Source organism: Heterocephalus glaber, unplaced genomic scaffold (assembly GCF_053883595.1).
Source record: "Heterocephalus glaber isolate CG9 unplaced genomic scaffold, H.glaber_assembly_v1.0 deba00001428, whole genome shotgun sequence".
Classification (NCBI taxonomy): Eukaryota; Metazoa; Chordata; class Mammalia; order Rodentia; family Bathyergidae; genus Heterocephalus; species Heterocephalus glaber.
Genome location: NW_028258293.1, coordinates 28,070,179 through 28,088,803, shown reverse-complemented (window position 1 = coordinate 28,088,803; position 18,625 = coordinate 28,070,179). Strand labels below are relative to the sequence as shown.

Genomic DNA, 18,625 nt, shown 5'->3' with positions numbered 1-18,625 from the left:
AGCCCAAATGATTGCTGCAGCAGAAGACTACGGGAGGACTTCCTCTCCTGAAACCCTGGAGACCCTGATGCCAAGGTCAACCAGGAAGAGGCCTCAGGGTCTCCTATATCCCGATGCCTCTAGACCTTACCCACCTTCACCAGGAGCTCGTAGCGTGGGATCCGCTGCACGGGCTTGATCATGAGGTCTGATAGAGCCTGTTTCTCCTTGTTTTCCCGCATGCTTTGCTGAAACCCAAAGCAGGGTGAATGGTGAGAAATGATGTGTCAGAGAGGGATTTCCTGGCAAGCCCCTCCAGCTTGGCTCAGGGGCAGAGGCTGACCCAAAGGTTAGGGCCATGGTGCCCTGGCTGGGAGCTCCTGGGGTTCTCAAAGTTGACCCCGAGTAAGGGTTGCCTCCACACCATGGCCTAGCCCACATACCTCCAGGAACTTGAGAAAGGCGGGCCTTGTCTCCTTCGCCACACGCACAGCATCCTTTGCATTGAGGAAGTTATCAATATAGGCAGAATAGATGTTTACCAGGACATCTTTGGAGAACTGTGGGTGAAAAGGCAGGTTGGGGATCCTCAAGGCATCCTTCATCCCACCTCACGCTGTTCTGGTTTCCACCAATTTATGAGTGAACATCTTTTCCTTACAACTAGAAATAATGCAGTCGTGATGGTAACAGGCATGTGCTTCCATGTCTTGTGCCTCTAAGTATGTATCTGTTGTATGTATGACCCTGTGATTAGGTATGCACAATGGTTAATCTAGGTCATGAGCTTCATTGGATTGAGAAAAGCCTGGGAAATTAGTCTAGCATACGTGGGTGTGAGGGTGTTTCCAGAGACCAATGGCAGATGGGACAGCAAATGGATCGGGGAGACCCACTCTGAGTGTGGGTGGCACCATCCAGTAGGGTGGGGGATGAGAAGGAATAAAGGTGGAAGGAGGAAGGCTCAGTAACCCCCACCACCACTTTGCTTCCTGGCTACCATGAGGAAAGCAGCATCCTCAACCCTGCCTTTCTGATGTTCTGTTTCCCCACAGGCCTGCTGACCATGGACTGACACTTCTGAAACCGTGGGCCAAAATAAACCTTTCCTTTTCTCAGACATTTTGTCACAGCAACAGAAGCTCATTAACACAGTGTCTGTGTGTGTGTGTGTGTGTGTGTGTGTACACATACACGTACACATAGGTATATCTTATCTGTGCATGTTTGTGTGCGAGCATACATCTGCATGCCAGGATGTGTCCTCTGAGCTCAGGCCTGGTTCTTTCACTTCCAACTGGACCTTTCCATTTGAAGGCCTCAGAGTATACCAAGTCCAGCAGGCAGGTCCCTCCTCACTGTCCTCACAATGAACTGACTCACTCCAGCCACTTGGCCTTTGCTCACCCAATTACTTCCACCAAGAATGCAGTTACCACCCCAACTGCTACCACTGTCAGGGCCAAGTTCCAGGTATGCCTCTTCCAGGAAGCACTTGCTCCGTCTAGAACTCTGCCTGATATCCACCCAGCCTCTGGCTTCTCTTGATACCCCAGGACAAGTTCTCCCTCTCTGAGGATGGAAGTGCTCCTTTCCCAGACCATATAGCCAGCCTCAGGGCAGAGCACAGGACAATGGCTGATACCTGTGGGCTGGCTGATGGAAAGCTAAAGGCGATGTTTTAGGTCAGGTCAGAAGCCTTGGCTGAATGAGGACACCTGGGGTCCTAGCCCAGCTGCACCATGGCCAGGCTAAATAACCTTTAGTGTGTCTCTGGGTCTCTCTGGGGCTCTGAGTCCCTGCTTCAGGGCAGGAGAGGGCAAAGCCCCGGTCACATCAACTTCCAGGTTGGCAGGAAATTATAAGACCTTTTCAGGTTCAAGGCCCCATTCCACATCATAGCAAACATATTAAAACACACTCACTTCTCAAAATAGATAAGATTTCTCTCTCTCTCTCTTTTTTTTTTTTGGTACAGGGGATCGAACTCAGGACCTTGCACTTTTGAGGCAGGCACCAGAACCACTGAGCCAAATCCCCGGCCCTTCTCTCTTTTTTTTTTTTTGGTACCATGGATGGAACTCAGGTCCTTCTGGTTGTGAGGCAGGCAGCGGAAACACTGAGCTAAATCCCCAGCCTCTTTTTTTTTTTTTTTTTTGGTACCAGGGATTGAACTCGGGACCTTGCCCTTTCGAGGTAGGTGCTGGAACCACTGAGCTAAATCCCCAGCCCCGAAGATGGCATGTTTACAGAAATTTAATTGAATTTTTATCAGGTTTGTTTTTGCAGCTCTTTTTGAATTTTGAGTCACTACTGCAGGACCTTGAAAAGCTTACAGGGCAGCCTGTGAGAGGGCTATGCAACACAAGAGAGCTGGGGCCTGAAGCCAGGTTCCCGAGAGCAGACTCCTCTGCCACTCACTATTTGTGATTCTGATCAGGTTACTCATCTCTCTGCATTAGCCATCAACTTTTCTTTTCAGTTTTTTGAGACAGGGTCTTGCTAGGCCTTTCAGGCTGGCCTTGAACTCACCATGATCCTCCTTCCTCAGCCTCCCGAGTGCTGGGATTACAGGCATGTGCTACCATGCCCAGCTCTCAGGGGGTACTTGGTACACATAATGTATTTCGAATAATGCACACTAGGTAAGTGCCAGAGTGTTAGCTATGATTATTAAAATCGTTGGTGAAGAGAGCTGGTCAGAATGAGGCCAGTGTCTCTGTCAAATCATATCCAGAGTTAGGGCAGTAGTTGAGGTTCATGCCAAGCTTGACAAATAACCACTGTGACCACTGGGTGTTTGTTCTAAGGGTAACTCAGCCGCCCTTCAAAATATTTTAAAAATTTCTTACTGCACTTTGGAAAGGAGTGCTCATCAAAAACAATCTTAACCCATCTTTCATTTCTTGAATAGTTCTCTTCCACTGAAATGCCCTGGTGAGGTTAGTTGCTGCTCTTCCTTCTCTCCTAAATCTAAGTATTTTCCATGTTGCTAAGTGAAAATGCTATAGATGTGTTTAAAAGACTGGATGATTCACCTATACCGTGTTGGAAATTACCTCAATTACCCAGTGGAACTGGTCAGCAGACTTGTTCACTGGATTAGAGTACTGCAGTTTTAGATTAATAATTTGCAGACTTTTATCTAATGTGCATTCAAGTACAGATTATTAAAAGTTTTAAAATAACTGAGTAATCAGTATTTGATCAATCATTGTCTTGATTTTTTATTAAAATGTATATTTCTAATTATATTTTTTAAAGCTGAGAGAACTGGTTGAATGTTTATTTTCATGAAGGTATTTTTAAGATAAAGCTTCATAATGGCCTGTAAACTTTGCATATATATATATATATATAGTTTGATACATATTGTTGCATTTGAAAATACTCTGTATTGTAACTGGTTTTATACAAAATACTGAATAGTGGCAGTTGTGTAATTACAATTGTTTAATTAAAAGTATTAACTAAGCAGAAAAAAACAAAACAGGACAGCACCAGCATCCATGTGACGTCAGGGTCAGCGTCAGCACCAGCTCAGGGTTAGGACTAGGGACAAGTCAGTTCCAGCCTCTGGAGGTGGGTCCAGGATCTGTACCAATGTCTGGTTGGGACCAGAGTCCATACCAGGGGTGGGCGATGTTCAGGTTCAGGTCAGATCTGAGGTCAGAGTAAGTGTCTGGGGCAAGTAGGTAGGAAGTCGGGCAGTATGTGAGGCACTCACCGACTGGACGAGCAGGGACCCCACCTTCTGCTGGGCATGCCAGGTCTGCACACAGTGCCGCACCTGCTCCAGGAACTGCTCATGGTGCTCCAGAAGCTCAGGGATCTGGTCAAAGATCTCATCCACCAGTGACGGGTCACACAGCAAGGAGTTCTCTGGCTGCTTCAGTGGCTGCATGTAGCCCTGGAGGACCCACAGGTTCAGTGGGCCTTCCGGCAGAGACGGCACCCTCGCCCCACCTGCACAATCCCTGGGTGAGTACATGGGGAATCATCGGGGCCTGCTCTTGCCCTGACTTCTGTGTCTCCTTCATTACACTGGAGGCTGCAGAGGCGATGGGAAGCCCTATCCCCACACCTGCCTCTGGCCCAGCCCAGGGCCTGGCACAAGATGGAGGTAAAGGGGCTCAGGAAAGGTTTGCTGGATGCATGAAGAGAGCTTGGAATGAAGAAAGCAAGAAGGGGGAGCTCCCTGGGAGACCTCTCCAAACTAACCCAGCAAATATTTATTGAGCACTTGTTATGTTCCTGGTACTGTTATAGGAAGTGAGAGACACCAGTGAACAAAAAGACTCAAATCCCTGCCCTGACAGAGCTTGCATTTTATTTATCTTTAAGAAAAAAGCTTGCTGTTAATTAATTTAGGATTTGCCACTAATTAGAGGATGAATGTGGGCTTCAGAGATGTTAAAATGTGATGAACATGTGTCTTAGAATCAATTGTGTGTGGAAATCACAGGGTAAGAGGTGACACTGCCGAGAAGACATGGCAGGCTGGGGCATGAAAGACTCATGGGAAGTTACTGTTTTAACAGGTTTCATATCTGCTGGTCAGTGACTAAAATTTCTGTTTTCCACCTTGAATTTGCAGTCAATGGTGTGTACCTGAGCACAAACTTGCCCAGGTCCGTGGCTGAGACTCATATGGAGAGGTTGCCCTCTACTGGCCCACACTGTAACTACAGGCCAAAGAAACGTTGTTTGAAAAAGCATGTGATGTTCCAATAAAATTTATACTAAACATTTTTAAAAATTGGCTTGTTTTGTAAAACAAACTTGAGAAAATCAAGCTCCACAGAATCCTCTTGCCTGAATGGGGATTGTGAAAAGGCCCAGGGTGACAGGAAAGAGAGAGGCAGGCAACCTCCTCTTGGCACTATTAGGCCTGTTGAGCCGGCACTGTGCCTGGGGCAGGATCTTTGGCCCCCAAGGAGAAGCTAATGCCACTCACCTCTGGGTGCCACACCGCACAGAGAGGCAGGCACACAATGGGAGGAAAGAGTAAACAGGGACGGAGAAGCCCATAGAGAACCTGCTTAGCTAACATCACAGTCAATCAATAAAAATGCCTGCTGAGCAACTACTGCATGTGAGGCCACAAGCCCTGGGACTCAGACCCCTGTACCTGTGGGCCTGGGATCTGAGTGCAGTGCGCAGAAAACAAACATGCCCAATAAGTGAATGATTATACACAGGATGCAAAAAGGGAGCAGGTACCCAGGAATGGGCAGAGTAGAGGTGTCAGGGTACCACAAAGGGGCTTGGTCACAGTGTTCAGGGGAAAGGAATTTCATAGCTGGGAGTACTGAGGTTGAAGACAGGGTGCAAGAGTCACATCTAGGAAAGGAGGCCCACCTTGGGGCCTGGCTTCAAATCCTACCTCCTCCTGGCTGCTATGTCAGTATTTAACTTCTTTATTTTAAACTCTTCAAGTACATGTATCTTAAGTACACGTATCAATTTCTCACAAGGAATACACAAATTATGTATTACATATATGTATTAATAAACTGAAAAAACAAAACAAAAAAACTCTCTTGGCTTGCAAGAACAATGCTAATGAGTTTTGTTGGCTGTGATAACTGGAGGTCAGCACCAGGGCTATGGAGTCCAAACTCCATTTGAATACCACTGTGCTTCAGGCAGTGTAGATGGGTGGGCAGACTGGCAAGGTTTCCACCCAGGTTATGACATTTCCTAAGTGTGACCTTGGACAAGCTTCTTCCCTTCTCGTGTTTCAGGTTCATCGTCTGTAAGACGGGCATTATAGTCAGTGTGTATGAAGGACCTCATGTAAAGCACTCAGAACAGTCCTGGCATGGACTAGGACTCAGTAAATGTCAACTCCCACCACTTACTAGACAATGACCGTGACCCAAGACTGAACCTCTGAGCTTTCATTTCCTCATCTAAAGAAGGGAATCATAATCTCTATCTCACAAGGTCAATACAAAATTTAATACAACCATATGCACACACACATGAATGCACACAGAGTTGCTGGCAGTGTTAGAAATGAATCACATGTCTCTCTGTAATCTGGAGACTGGGCAGCTAAGGCACAGGCTGGTCAAGAAAGAGGCACCAGGTCACACTGCTGGTCCAGAGTGCAGCCAAGTTTCAATGCTGGAGCCATGCTCCCGACCCCTGCACTCCACAGCCCCCAGGTGTGGGTGTCACCTTCCTGTTGGGTTTGGCTGCCTCCACCCACAGCTATTGCACACCTTCCACACCTGCATCCCTGCTCTGGGCCTGAGATTCAGAGGTGGGAAAACATGCCAGGCCCTGCCTGCTCTCAGCTCTCCCCACTGCTGCTTTTGCCTCTCTGCCCTGCTGGCACAAGTGGCAACATTACCTTTTAATCTTTGGACTAGGAAACAGGTAGGATTAGCTACATTTTGCAGGCAAAATCAAAGCTCAGCAGCTAGGATCACTCAGTGGGAGGCAAGTGACTCAAACTCTGGACATCTGACTCTACTGCCTCCAACCCTCACCCTTGCCTGTCTACTCTTCCTGCCAGACATTCTGGTGGTGTCCTTCTGTGGCCTCCTTGTACTCGCAGGAAAGCCCAGTCCCTGCCAGTAGCCCTCAGGCTCCGCAAGGTCTGGTCATGCCTCCTTCCCAGCAGCCACACAGGCCACCTCTGGTTGCTCTAGGCTTCCCCAGATCCCTGGCCTTTGCTGTACCCTCTGCCTGGAACCATGTTTTCCAGGGTCTCTCTCTGCTGAAACCCTACCTACCCTCAGGTCTCTACTAGACACATGACCCCAGAAAAGCCTTTTCTGACAACTCCCCACCCACAGCAAGAAAGGCACCATTCTATGTTCTTTCTTTTTTTTTAACCATTCTATGTTCTTATCTCTCCATGAACTTAAAAAAAAAAAAAAAAAGCAACATATTTCTTTGTGGCAAAGTATACATAATATAAAATTTATATTTTAACAATTTCTAAGTACATTCACACCAAGTATATTCAGATCGTTGCATAATCATGTCTACCATCCAGCTCCAGAACTTTTCATCCTCCCAAACGGGAACTCTGCATTCATTAAACACTACTCCCTACTCCCTCCTTCCCAGGACCTAGCAGGCATTATTCTACCTTCTGACTCTAAGTTTCACTACTCCAGGTAGCTCATATAAGTGGAATCATACAGCACTTGTCCTTTTATGACTGGCTTATTTCACTCAGCATCGTGTTCTCAGGGCTCATCCGTGTTGCAGTGCATGTTAGAATTTCCCTCCTTTTCTGGCTGAGAAATATCCATTGCATGTATGTATTCTCATGAACTTCTGTGTCATCATTTGACATCAAGTGTCTAGCTGGTGACTGCTGATCTCTGCCATAGACTATGAGTTTCAGGAACCAGGCCCTATCATTCATGCTCATTACTGATCTGGATGTATCCCCAACCCAGAACACAGTGTAGTACACAGAAGGGACTCACAGATTTGTGCAATGGATGAATGAATGAATGGATGAAATATAGTTGTTACCAGGGCTCCACCTTTACCCCTTCCCAGGTGCCTGAGCAAATTCATCCTCCACTGCACGGCAGGGCCCACTTTAGCATATGTATCCAGGCTCTGGACTGCTCGAAAAACCCACGTCTGAGCCTCTACTCACCACCATCTTGACCACACATGCTTTTCCCTTGTGCCCCACCTTTCCCATGCCAAGAGCCCAGATACAAGCCTGGGCTTCCACACAATGCCCTCCAAATCCCACTGGTTACCATATCTGGCCTGGCCATCTCACCTCCTAAGTGTCTGGCCCCAGCTCCCTCTGCTGCTTCTGCCCTCGCCTGATCTCACTGGCCCTAGCTCCTCCTCTGCCACCCACCTTCCCAACAATCAGACAGGTTTCATAAGGCATGAAGCAGACTACACACCTGCCCTGCTCAAAACCCTTTTCTGACTCTCCAGGGTCCCTGGTGAATCCAAACTCTCCTCCTGGTGTTCAGGGCCCCTACAATGTGGTCCCTTCCCACAGTGTCACCCTAGAACCAATCCCTTATGTTCCATGCTGGCCACATGGACCTATGAATGCACTAGGCCCTCTCCTATGTCACTCTGCACCTCATATTCCTGCTGCTGAGAGAAGAGGACTTGGCAGAAACCAGTACCTCCTCCTGGGAGCCTTTGCTGACCCTGTGCTTCCAGAGTGCCCCATGGACTGAGGTATGTTCCTACCAGGACTGAGAGCTCCCAAGGCAGGGGCTCATCACTCAGTCATCATTCTGCTTCTTGCATCTGGAGCAGGGCCTGCCACTGCAGGTGCCCAGTACTCCATTCCACTCAAGGCACATTTTCCTAGTCAATGCATAGAACAGAGCGAGGGCAGACCTGAAGGGGTACACAGCTCTGAAGTTGGGTCCAGGGCTTCTGACAGAATGGAAAAGGACCATAGGGTGGGGACTTCTGCCCTCAGGTGGCCTGGCCTAATCCCTCTCCATTCTCTCCTGCCTTGGAGGGAGCTTCCTCCTCCTCTGGGGTTATCATGTCGGGGGTTCTCCATGGAGGAGCAGTGTGTCCCAGGATTACAGCTCACTAGACCAAGGCATGGGTTTGCCTCCCCCAGTTTGACTGGCCCCTAGGCTCAGAATGGCTGCTCTCAGGTGTTTGTGTGGGGGTCTCTCACCTGCATCAGGGTACGCAGCGACTCCACATACGACTGCTCTGTGTCCAGCAGGGTCATGGTCACGTGCTTCCGCATGTCCTGTGGGGACAGGAGCAGAAGGTGAGCAATGCCTTGTCCCCTCGGACCCTGTTACCTGCAGCACATGCAGGTTCACCTGTAGGCCCAGAGAACCCATTCATACCCTCTCTCCTTGGCCTTCAAAACCTGCCCTCCCCCAGGGCTCCTGCTGTTCTCCCAAAGCATCCTGGATGCCACTCTGCCAGGCCTTGACTCAGGTGCTCCCCCTGCAGGTGTTCCCCCCCCCCCCCGCAACATTTAAACACACCCCTCCTCAGAGTTAGTTCCACTCCTCCACCCCACCTCCATCCCTGCTGCAGCTGTGGGCACACCTGAGACCTCTGGTTTCCTTTCTTGGCTCCCCTAATGGGCTCTTGAAAAGGATTTTAAAAAATCAATAAACTCTCACATTTGCAAAGGAAGATGCCTCCAGGCCACCACTTATTCCAGCTGCTAACTCTGCCAAGTCTGAAAAACCCCAGCTTCTGGGTCAATGCTATGGGGTCATGCCAGAACTGGCTGAGTTTCACACCATCCTTCAGAGTAGGCACTGTCACCCCTGCCACAGATGAAAACACTGTGGCCCAGAGAGGTGAAGTCAGTGCTGGAGATCACATAGCTGGGCAGTGTCAGGTTTCAGCCACTGTCAGGCTTCAGCCACTGTCAGACAAGGCTGGGTCCCAACTCTGTTTTTAAAAGGTTGCTGAGCCCTCCAACAAGCTAGGCACTGTCCCAGGCATTTTACAAAGGGTGATCAAAATATAATACAGTGAAATGTCTAAATTTTTAAAAATTATTACAATAGAAGACACACTGCTATTAATCGCCTTCAAAACACTCCCCCTCACTTTGAACACACTTATTCCATTGTTCTTGCCAGTTTCTGAAGCTGTTCTGAAAGTCCTCTTTCCTGAGTGTCTTTACAAGGTGTGATAAAAAATAAGGAGAATGCTGTTGCTGAGTGCCATACAATGGAAAGGAAGGTTCATAAAAACATGACAGTGTGTTCTCTTCTACCTTATTCACTGGATCTGGAACTGTGAGACTTCTAGCTCATCCCCAAAGTCAAAATGACCATGAAATGTAACTGCTTTAATCAATTCAGGACATTAAGTCACCCCTAGCTGTACAACTAAAGACAAGAAAGAGGACTTCCAGAACTGCTTCAGAAAAGTGGCAAGAACTATGGGATAAGTGTGTTCAAAGTGAAGGAGAGCATTTTGAGGGGGAATTCATGGTAATGTCTCTTTTACTGTAATGCATTTTTTTTACTGTAATACACTTTTTAAAAAATTTAACATCGATCCTATTTTTTTTTTTTTTTTTTGGTACCGGGGATTGAACTCAGGTCCTTGTGCTTGCAAGGCAGGCGGCGGAACCACTGAGCTAAATCCCTGGCCCCTTGATCGTATTTTTTTAATCATACCTCATATATTATCTAATCTTCCTGATCACTTTGTGAAGCAGATGACATTCTCCTCATTTTAAGAATTGGGAAAAGGAGACACAGTCACTGTTACCTCCATCCTGAGGATCTGAATTATAGGGTCTCCAGGAGGTCACTCAGCTCCCTGCACCCACATGCCAGGAGAGACAGAGTGCCACCCTGCCAGGAAGAGTGTTGTGAGAAGGCTTTGCTGGAAGCCAGCTGGGAATGTGGACTCCGCGCTCAGCTCCACTGCACACCTTTCTGCCTGTGCTAAACTCATCTCAGGTCCTCCTCTCTCTGACCCAGGGTCTTGGGGTCAGGCCTGTCCCCCAGAGTCCTACAATGAGGCACATTCAGAAAAGTGGGCTCCCATACCAGGAACTCGGTGGTTGTGAGGTAAGTGGCACCCCCTCAGGGAAGTGAGCAGGCTTCCTTGCATACCCCTGCCAGCCCTGTGCTTTGATCTCTTCACCAGGTCCTGCCTCACAGTGCCCAACTGCCATCTCTCCTCCATGCTTCTGAGGCCTTAAAAAAACCAGGGCAGCTTCCAGTAGGAGTTGGTATGAGATGGGCACACAGTATGGGGGGCTGCCCACCTCTGCTCCCCATCCCCAGGACACCTCTACATCTCCCAGTCGTGGCCTCATTTTAGCTGCAGACTAAAGCTCCATGACACAGGTGCTGTCATCTCCACTGCACAGATGAGTCAAGTCAGAGAGCTGACATGACTAGCTCAAGGTCACAGTCAGTGACTGGCAGAGCCAGGACCAGAGTCTCCTCAGTCACCTCATGCTAAGTCTTAGGGTCCCAGCCGCCCAAGTTTTCACCCAGACTGACAGTGCAAAAGATCCCCAGCTCTGCCCTCCCTGGCTGTGGGACCTTGGTGGTCACCTAACCACTCTGTTTCCATGTTGTCCTCTATGAAATGGAATTAATCATAATTCCATTTCCTCGTTCCCAGGACTGCAAAACCATGGCAGCGGGGGGTAGGGGAGTGTCAACACACAGTGGCCCTCACTGTCCACTTTCATCCTACCTTGGTGAGACCACACAGAGCACTTCCTGACAGCAGGATGGCCAGGCTGGGAGCTGGGCCCCTCAGCCACTCCCAGGCTCCACCTCTCTCCCAGGCCCAGCCCAATGGGCAATGAGGGTCATAGTCAGGGAGGTTTTGTGAGACACAGGGCTGGCATTGGAACTGATGGCCGCCGGGAGGGGGCTGGAGTAGTACAGGGAGGCTGATGCTTCAATGCCTGCCTTTCCCAGCTTCCTCCCTGCTGCAAAGCACACTGGGCTGTCACTCAGCTGTCAGTTAAAAGAACAGAAAGACCATCTCCCTGTCACTGCATGGAGTCCCCTTCTGCACGTGCCCAGACACGGGAGTAGTGCAGAGTAGTGCATGGGCTGGGAAGAGATTGCAGGAGCAGAAGGACAACGCAGCTGTCAACCAGATCAGCAGGCCCACCTGTTCTGGGTGGGACAGCCCTGTAGGCCCAGCCTCCCTCCAGAGTCCCCTCAACCCTCAACACCCCCATTCCTTAGGTCACTAAATGAGGCTCTGAAGTGGGAACAAGGGGCTGAGGACAGGAGGGATACAGCAGGAAGACAGAGGGGGGCCTCTTCTCCAGGGCCATCCCAACCCAAAGACAGATTCTGATGAGCACAGTGAAGGCAGACACACATACACAGAGGCCACAGGCAAGATACCCCGCACTGAAACAAAAAACAGAGTCCAGTCACCCTGCTGAGAACCAGGCACCCCAGCCCAGAGACAACAAAGCACAGCACCTGGAGAGGACAGCCATGCAGCCACCACTGGGCCTTAAGAGTGGAACAATCAGAGGCCAGGCCCAGAAAAACACACAACGGCAAGGCAACAGACTGGTGGCCTCCCCCTCCCTCGCTGGGCGCATACTGAGTGGGGAACTGGGACACCACAGTTCCCACCCAGAATGCAGAACAGCATCTCTAAAGCCCAGCAGGTCCAGCCGGGGGAGGACAGCAAGGGGCAGGCAAAGGTGGCTACTCTCCAGCACACAAGCCTCAGAGAGACACTAGAAACCCTCCTGCTACCCAGCCTGTGGCCCCAACAGATCCCTGGCAACAAATCTGCTTCCATCCTGACCCACTCCATAAGCCGAGTGTCACTGGGCCTTGACCTTAGCACCCTGCCAGCCACACCGCTCCCTGCCAAGGCTCCTCATCCTCAACCTCCCTGACCTCATGGCCGGTCACAGCGCCCCAAGCCCAGTGCCCAGGGAGCTGGGCCCCTTATCTGAGCTTTCAGCCCTGTGCGCCATCATCTGCCCGTGCCTGACTCCCCGACCTCCTGGGCCAGCTGAGTCCTACCATGGCCCAGGTCCTGGTTGCCCTCCTCCTCCCCGTACCTGGGCCTCTCCAAGCTCCTCCAAGTCAGCGCCGCTGCCCTCGGCGGGCTCCTGGGAGGCGGCGGCAGGGCCCAGCTCACGCATGTCTTCCAGCGCGATGGTGAACTGGGCCAGGGTCTTCACCATCTGCAGCATACGGCCGGCCCGCCGCCGGGGCGGGATCGGCTAGGTGGCGGGGGTGGGGTGTCGGTGCGGGGCCAGGGAGGCGGGGTCCTCCCACCTTTGCTTCTCTGGGGACTCAGCCCCTTCGCGGTGGCGGAGTCAGTTCCAGCGTCGCTGGGAGCGAGGCGGCGGCGCGGCTGGGGCTGGCGGTGGCGCTGTGGCCTCCTCCGTGGGCTGGGAGAGAGCCCGGCGAGCCCCGCGCCCCGCCCAATGGGGGAGGGGTCTCCGCCCTCGGAGCCTCGCCTCGCCTCGCCGCGCCGCCCCTCCTCTCACGGCCCGCCCAGAGCCGCGGGACCTCACCTCTGCTGGCCAGCTTCTCCCCAACCCAGCCCCAGGACACCTGCCGTGCACAACCATGCAAAAAGGCGAGTATGTGCCGCGACACGCACTTTCCGTCCACACCGGTACCCAGCCTGGGCACACACTGAACCGGATTTACACCGTGGAGGCACAGATGCACGCATGGGACGCGTGCATCCCTACACAGAGCAGGTCTGTGTGCAGTGTGCGCCCCTCCCTCGTTGGCCCGTGTGCCGGATGGGTCAGTCGAGTGCACCCACGTCAACACACTGCAGTCCCACACAGATCTGGTCCCTGACCCACGAACCTGACCCTGGCTGCACACTGTGGCACCTGCGTCCGTGTTCCCGCATCCATGGCAGGGCAGACACAGGCACCCATGGAGGCACACATCCCTGATAACTCCACAGGCTCCTGCCCCTGGAGGAACACTTGGGTATGACAGAGGGGGGCGACCACCAGGGGCCCACTTGGAGTCATCCTTATGCCTATCCCTTCAGCCACTCCACCTAGTTTGGCCAGTGTCTTGTACCTGGCATTGTCTCTGAGTGTTCCAGGCCTGGTCCTCTCTGGTCCCCCAGCCCCTCACTGGGAGGGGCTCTGGCACTTAGTTCCTCCTCATTCCACTAGTCTGTGCTCTCTAGTATCTCCAAGCAAGATCCACTTCCTCAAATCCCAAGGTGAGGCCAGAACCTATCCCACACACGCTTAGCCAGGATTGGGGTGGGAAAGTGAGCAAGGTGGTTTTGCCGTAGCTGCCACCCTTGCATGGGAGGTAGTTCTGATGCTCCCTGCAGCTGGGCCTTGACCCTGGTTAATTTGACTTTCACCTAGCCCCAAGCTGACTCCTCCCAAACCTGCTTTCACCTGGGTTTCCTTTGCAGTGGGGACATCCACACCTCATCATCCAAGCAAGGCCCATCTGTCCACCCCTCCCACTCTGTAATGCTTTAGATCTAGAATGTCCCTCCAGAGTCTCCTGTGTTCCAAGATGGCTTTTGGAAGGTGATCAGATCATTTAGGGGGTATATTCATCAGCAGGTTGATCCACTGATGAGTTCGTAACTCATCAGTGTATCTATCACAAGTGTACTGTTGGGAGGTGAGACCCGCTTGGAGGTGCCTTTGGAGAATATATCACCCTCCCCACTTCCTCCCTTTCCTCTCTGCTTTCTGGCTTCCTTGAGGTGAGCAGCTTTCCTTCACCACACCCTTTCACCATGATGTTTCCGCCTTGGAGCCTGCTGACTGTGGACTGAATCCACTAACCATGAGCCAAAATAAACCTCTCTTCCTTTAAGTTGTAGGTGTCTGGTATTGTGTCCTCTGACAGGAAAGCTAATACATGCCTCTTCCCTTGATAGGTCTGTTTTAACATCCAGAAACAGACTACAGTTTCTCTTGCCTCAGGGCCTTGGCAAGTCTTTTCCTTCTAGCAATGCCTTTTCTTTTCCTTTAAGATCAGTCTATGCAAATGTCACCTCCTCAGGGAAGCTCTCTCTGATGTTTACATGAGCTCATGTATGCTTGCTCTGTGCTCTAAGTCTCAGTTTTCTTTACCTTAATCAGGTATCACAGTTTGTAATTAAACATGTGAGCAATGACTAGATTGATGCTCATTTCTTCCCAGGAGACTGTGGAGACTGCCTCCCTCAAGGCAAGGTCCATGTCCTTTGTAAGGCAGGGCCCTATAACCAACCCCCAGTAACTCTTCCTCCTTCCTTCTCCCCACACCAAGCAGTCACCAGCTGGCTGAGAAGCAAACCAACACACACAGGTTCCCTGGCATCCCCACTGCCAGGGACCAAGCCCCACTGCTGGCCCCTGAAGTCTCCTGTCCTATTCCACCCCCGCCCCCACTCTTCACTCTTATTCAGCTCTCAACCAGGCAGTTCCTGCCCCCACCTCCTTCCAAGGGGATTACTCCTTTTCCCCTCCCGAAAACACAGGCCTTGTCATGGGCAGCATTGGCCTCCTCAGAGTCCAAAACAACCAACATAAGAGTGTTTACTCCATATGCAACAGTCAGTTCCCAAAAGCCAAAAAATGAAAACGAGAACAGATTTCCAAGAGAACAGCAAGATGAAAGCCAGTGTGACCCCACACAGTGGCTGGCCCCAGGGCAATGAGCACAGCACAAATGAGGGGGGATGCAGGGTGGGGGTCATAGCTCAGACTTGATAGGTGCTTGGTGAGATTGTGTTTTGTAAGTGAATGAACCATCTCTGTATGAACTCATCTCCCTTGGGTTCCCCTCGGGATTAAGCTCAGAGAAACTGTTCATTCATTCTGCAGAGTGTGGAGTGAGTATACTCTGCACGAAGCCCCTTTCTGGTCCCTCTACAGCAGTGGTTCTCAAAGTGCAGCCCCTGGACTAAGAGTCCAGCACCTCCTAAGGATGTGCTGCAAATGCATATTCACCTCCCCTCCATGAATCACAAACTCTGGGATGGGGTCCAGCAAGTGCTTTTAACCAGCCTTCCATGTAATTCTAATGCATGGCAGCACAGAGCCTACAAGGCCTGAAGCCTGCCCCACCAGCTACCATATCCTATCCTGGAGCAGCAGGTCCTTGCCAAGCCTTCTCTGCTCCTGGGTGGCAGAAGCAAAGGTCCTTGGAGAGGCCCTGAAGCCCTCCTCTGCCATGAGTTTGGGCCTAGAAATTCAGTGAATGAGTCTGCCTTTTCCTCTCCCAAGGGATGGCTGGCAGGCCTCCCTGTGGGCAGTGGATATCTGCTTCTCCCTTCCTCCTCTCAGGGCTGGAGTTCAAAGAAAAGAGTCTGGAGTAGGCAGACTGTTGTACTGATTAGGGTTTGGGCAGGGGGTAGACACACCCTGTGTCCAGGACAGACAGCTAGGTCCCATAGATAACCCTACTTGAGCACCTGTGGCCTGAGCCCCCTCCCCCCACACTGCGTGACCACCTTGGATACTGAACCCCTGTCAGATACTGTGGGTTTGTCAGGATACCTCCTCTACCCTGACCCTCTCAAGCCACCTGACCTCTAGACTCAATTTCTCCAAGTGAGTGGGAGGCAGTGCAGAGCTTGGGGTTGAGAGACAGATGACTCTACCTTTGCTGCCTTCCAGGAGCTCCCAGTCCACACACAGGGTCTCAGCAGAGGGAGGCACCTCTGCCTGGACAGAAGGCATCAGGGAGAGCTTCTTGGAGGAAGTAGAATTTGAATATGGTGGTGAGGCCTAGAGATCCAGAAGCATGTGGGCACCAGAAGGCAGAGTTCATTGGAGGCCCCTACCTCGGAAGAGGGCCTCACTTGGTGCCATAGGCACTGCCTGCTGCTAACTGCTTACATCAAGGATGGCTAATTAGATCCAAGCCTGTTGTCATGGTAACGGGGGGAGCCTGGTGGGGCAGGGAAACGAAAGAAAGCTAAGAGAAGCAACAGCAGCACACAGTGGCTGAGTCAGGGTCTCCAGGGATTGCCCCTCAACAGTGTGAGCAGGCACCAGAGCCCTTCAGCTAGGGTGGGGCCGAGGTCACCTCCTGCAGGTATGGATCTGTTGTTCCTTTCAGCTCCTGTCTGGCTGCTGGTATCATTTTCCCTCTTGGGGGCCTGCACTTGTCTAGAGCAAGCTTGGCTCAGAATTTTCCTAAGTGTACAAGGTGGTTGGTAAAGGCCCACAGGCCCTTCTCTCCCTACCCCACAACCACCCACAGACTCCTTCCCCTCACTGAGCAGCCCCCACCTGCTCTTTAGTCAGGGGAAGGCAAAGGACAGAGAGGGGAAAAGGGGTCTGCCCCATAAGATCACCACCCCAATCCAGGAGAGTCCCAGCTCCTTGGGACCACCCTTCTGCCAGCCACTGGGGAACCCCTAATTCTTCCTACCTGCACCCAGCTGCTGACAACTTCTCCATCTCTGAGGAATGCAGGTGCCCAGCTTAACTGCCTCCAGACACATCGCCCACTCTAAGCCCCACAGAGACCTCCTGCAACTAGGCACTGGCTTGGTGGGGTCCTGCAGCTAGTGCGGGGCAAGTTGGGCAACTGAGGATGATTAAGTTTGGACACAGAATGGACTAATGGATGGATGATGAGTAAAGGCTAAGTAGATAAAAGGATGGAATGATGACAAATGAATAAATATTAAAAGTGTGGGCAGAAAAGTGGGTGAATCAATGACAGGTGAATACATGAATGGCCCCACTGATACAGTTCAATGGACAGAGAGCTACTTTAACTTTTAGTCACTTGTTGATTAGGTCAATACATATTTATTGAGTACCTACTAGGTACCAAGCACTGTGCTGGGGATTTAAAAGTAAGAAAAGGGGTCTGTGTCTGCTGGGCACCACAGTCTACATAGGAAGGCAGTTTGTGAAGAAGACATGCAATCTTGGAAAGCAAGTGTCATCGGGCTCTTGCAGGGTGGGTCTCCAGCCCTCCTCATCTGCAGGTCTCTATAAATATTTGTCAAGAGAGTCACTGGGTCCCAGAGCTGCCCAAACTGGAACATGGGGAACCCTATAATCAGAATCCTTGCTGTTACTGCGGTTTGAACACCTTTCAGGGTCAGGTACACTACCATTGCTTAGCAAGCCCTGGCTTCTCAGCTCCCACAGCAGCCCTACATTAAGGGCTCTATTACTGTTATTCTCTCATTTTACAAAACAAGAAACTGAGGCTTAGAGAGGTCACCTAACTAGTAAAGGATAGGGGCCAACTGGCTGCCTCCCAGGCCCATGCTCTAAGGCCTTTCCCTTGGGAGAGAGCCTACGGCTCCTCCCTGGCCTCAGGGACATAGCTGGGCCTTCTCCTGCCTCCGAGCAGGCTGGTTACCTGAGCTGCCTTTCTTACTTCAAGAAGAACTGATATAAACAGGTTCTCCTGGTCCATAAAGGTAAACAAAATGCTGTCCACAGGTAATCTAGGATCAAGAAGGAGCCTCTGCCCTGGGAACCCATCCCTGGCTGGTGACCTGGCTAGCCTGGCCTGTACTCCTGATCCCATCAATGTCTTCAGGTATGAAGCTGGCATTGGATATTCCCAAGCTAAGGGACCATCCATTTCACTGATGGTTGCTGCCTCCTTGGGTCCTCGGTTCATCAATGAGACAAAAGTTCCCCAAAAGGGACACCTTGGTATAGAGACTAAGAAGGACAGCTCTGGAGCCATGTGGCTCAAACTCATATCCTAGCTCTGCTACTTACTGGGGTATAGCCTTGGGCAAAACACCTCGCTTCCTGGGGCCTCAGTCTCTCCATTTGTTCCTTTCTGAGACATCTTCCCTCTTCACTGGTCTCTTCTCCTTGCCTTTCCAGGTCACATTCTCTTCTCTCAGACCTTCCCTTCTGGAAAGAGGGTCCCTCAAGGATCTGCAGAGTTCCCAGGCCTCACAGGCAACTGGAAGGGAAGTGTCCAAGCCATAGGGCTCCTCAGAGACTGGCTACTCTGGAGAACATGCTTTGGGAATTGTACCTAAGCAGGACCCTCAGGACCTTCCTGCTATGTGGGCACTGACCTGTGTAGGGGGGTCTATGTGTGCATTTGGAGGTGCGACTGAGTGACACTGCATGTGTCTCTTCTGTCAGTGGTCATCTGTGGACATGTGTTTGCACAGAGGTCTGAGGATGACAGTCCATGTGGTTCTATGACAGAGGTGCAAAAAATGAAGAGGCCACTTCAATAATGATAAAAAATAA

At 51.1% G+C, this 18,625-nt stretch overlaps 1 protein-coding gene across 1 annotated transcript in view; it reads right to left on the bottom strand.

The window, feature by feature from the left end:
* Arhgef17 (Rho guanine nucleotide exchange factor 17) overlaps positions 1–18,625 on the bottom strand; it is a 58,236-nt gene that overhangs the window by 12,678 nt on the left and 26,933 nt on the right. The window contains exons 2-5 of the mRNA XM_004863269.4: positions 8,627–8,704; positions 3,707–3,889; positions 423–539; positions 135–227 (exon numbers count right to left, since the gene is read on the bottom strand). Coding sequence (XP_004863326.1) covers positions 135–227; positions 423–539; positions 3,707–3,889; positions 8,627–8,704 — 471 coding nt within the window. The remainder of the gene's footprint in view (positions 1–134; positions 228–422; positions 540–3,706; positions 3,890–8,626; positions 8,705–18,625) is intronic.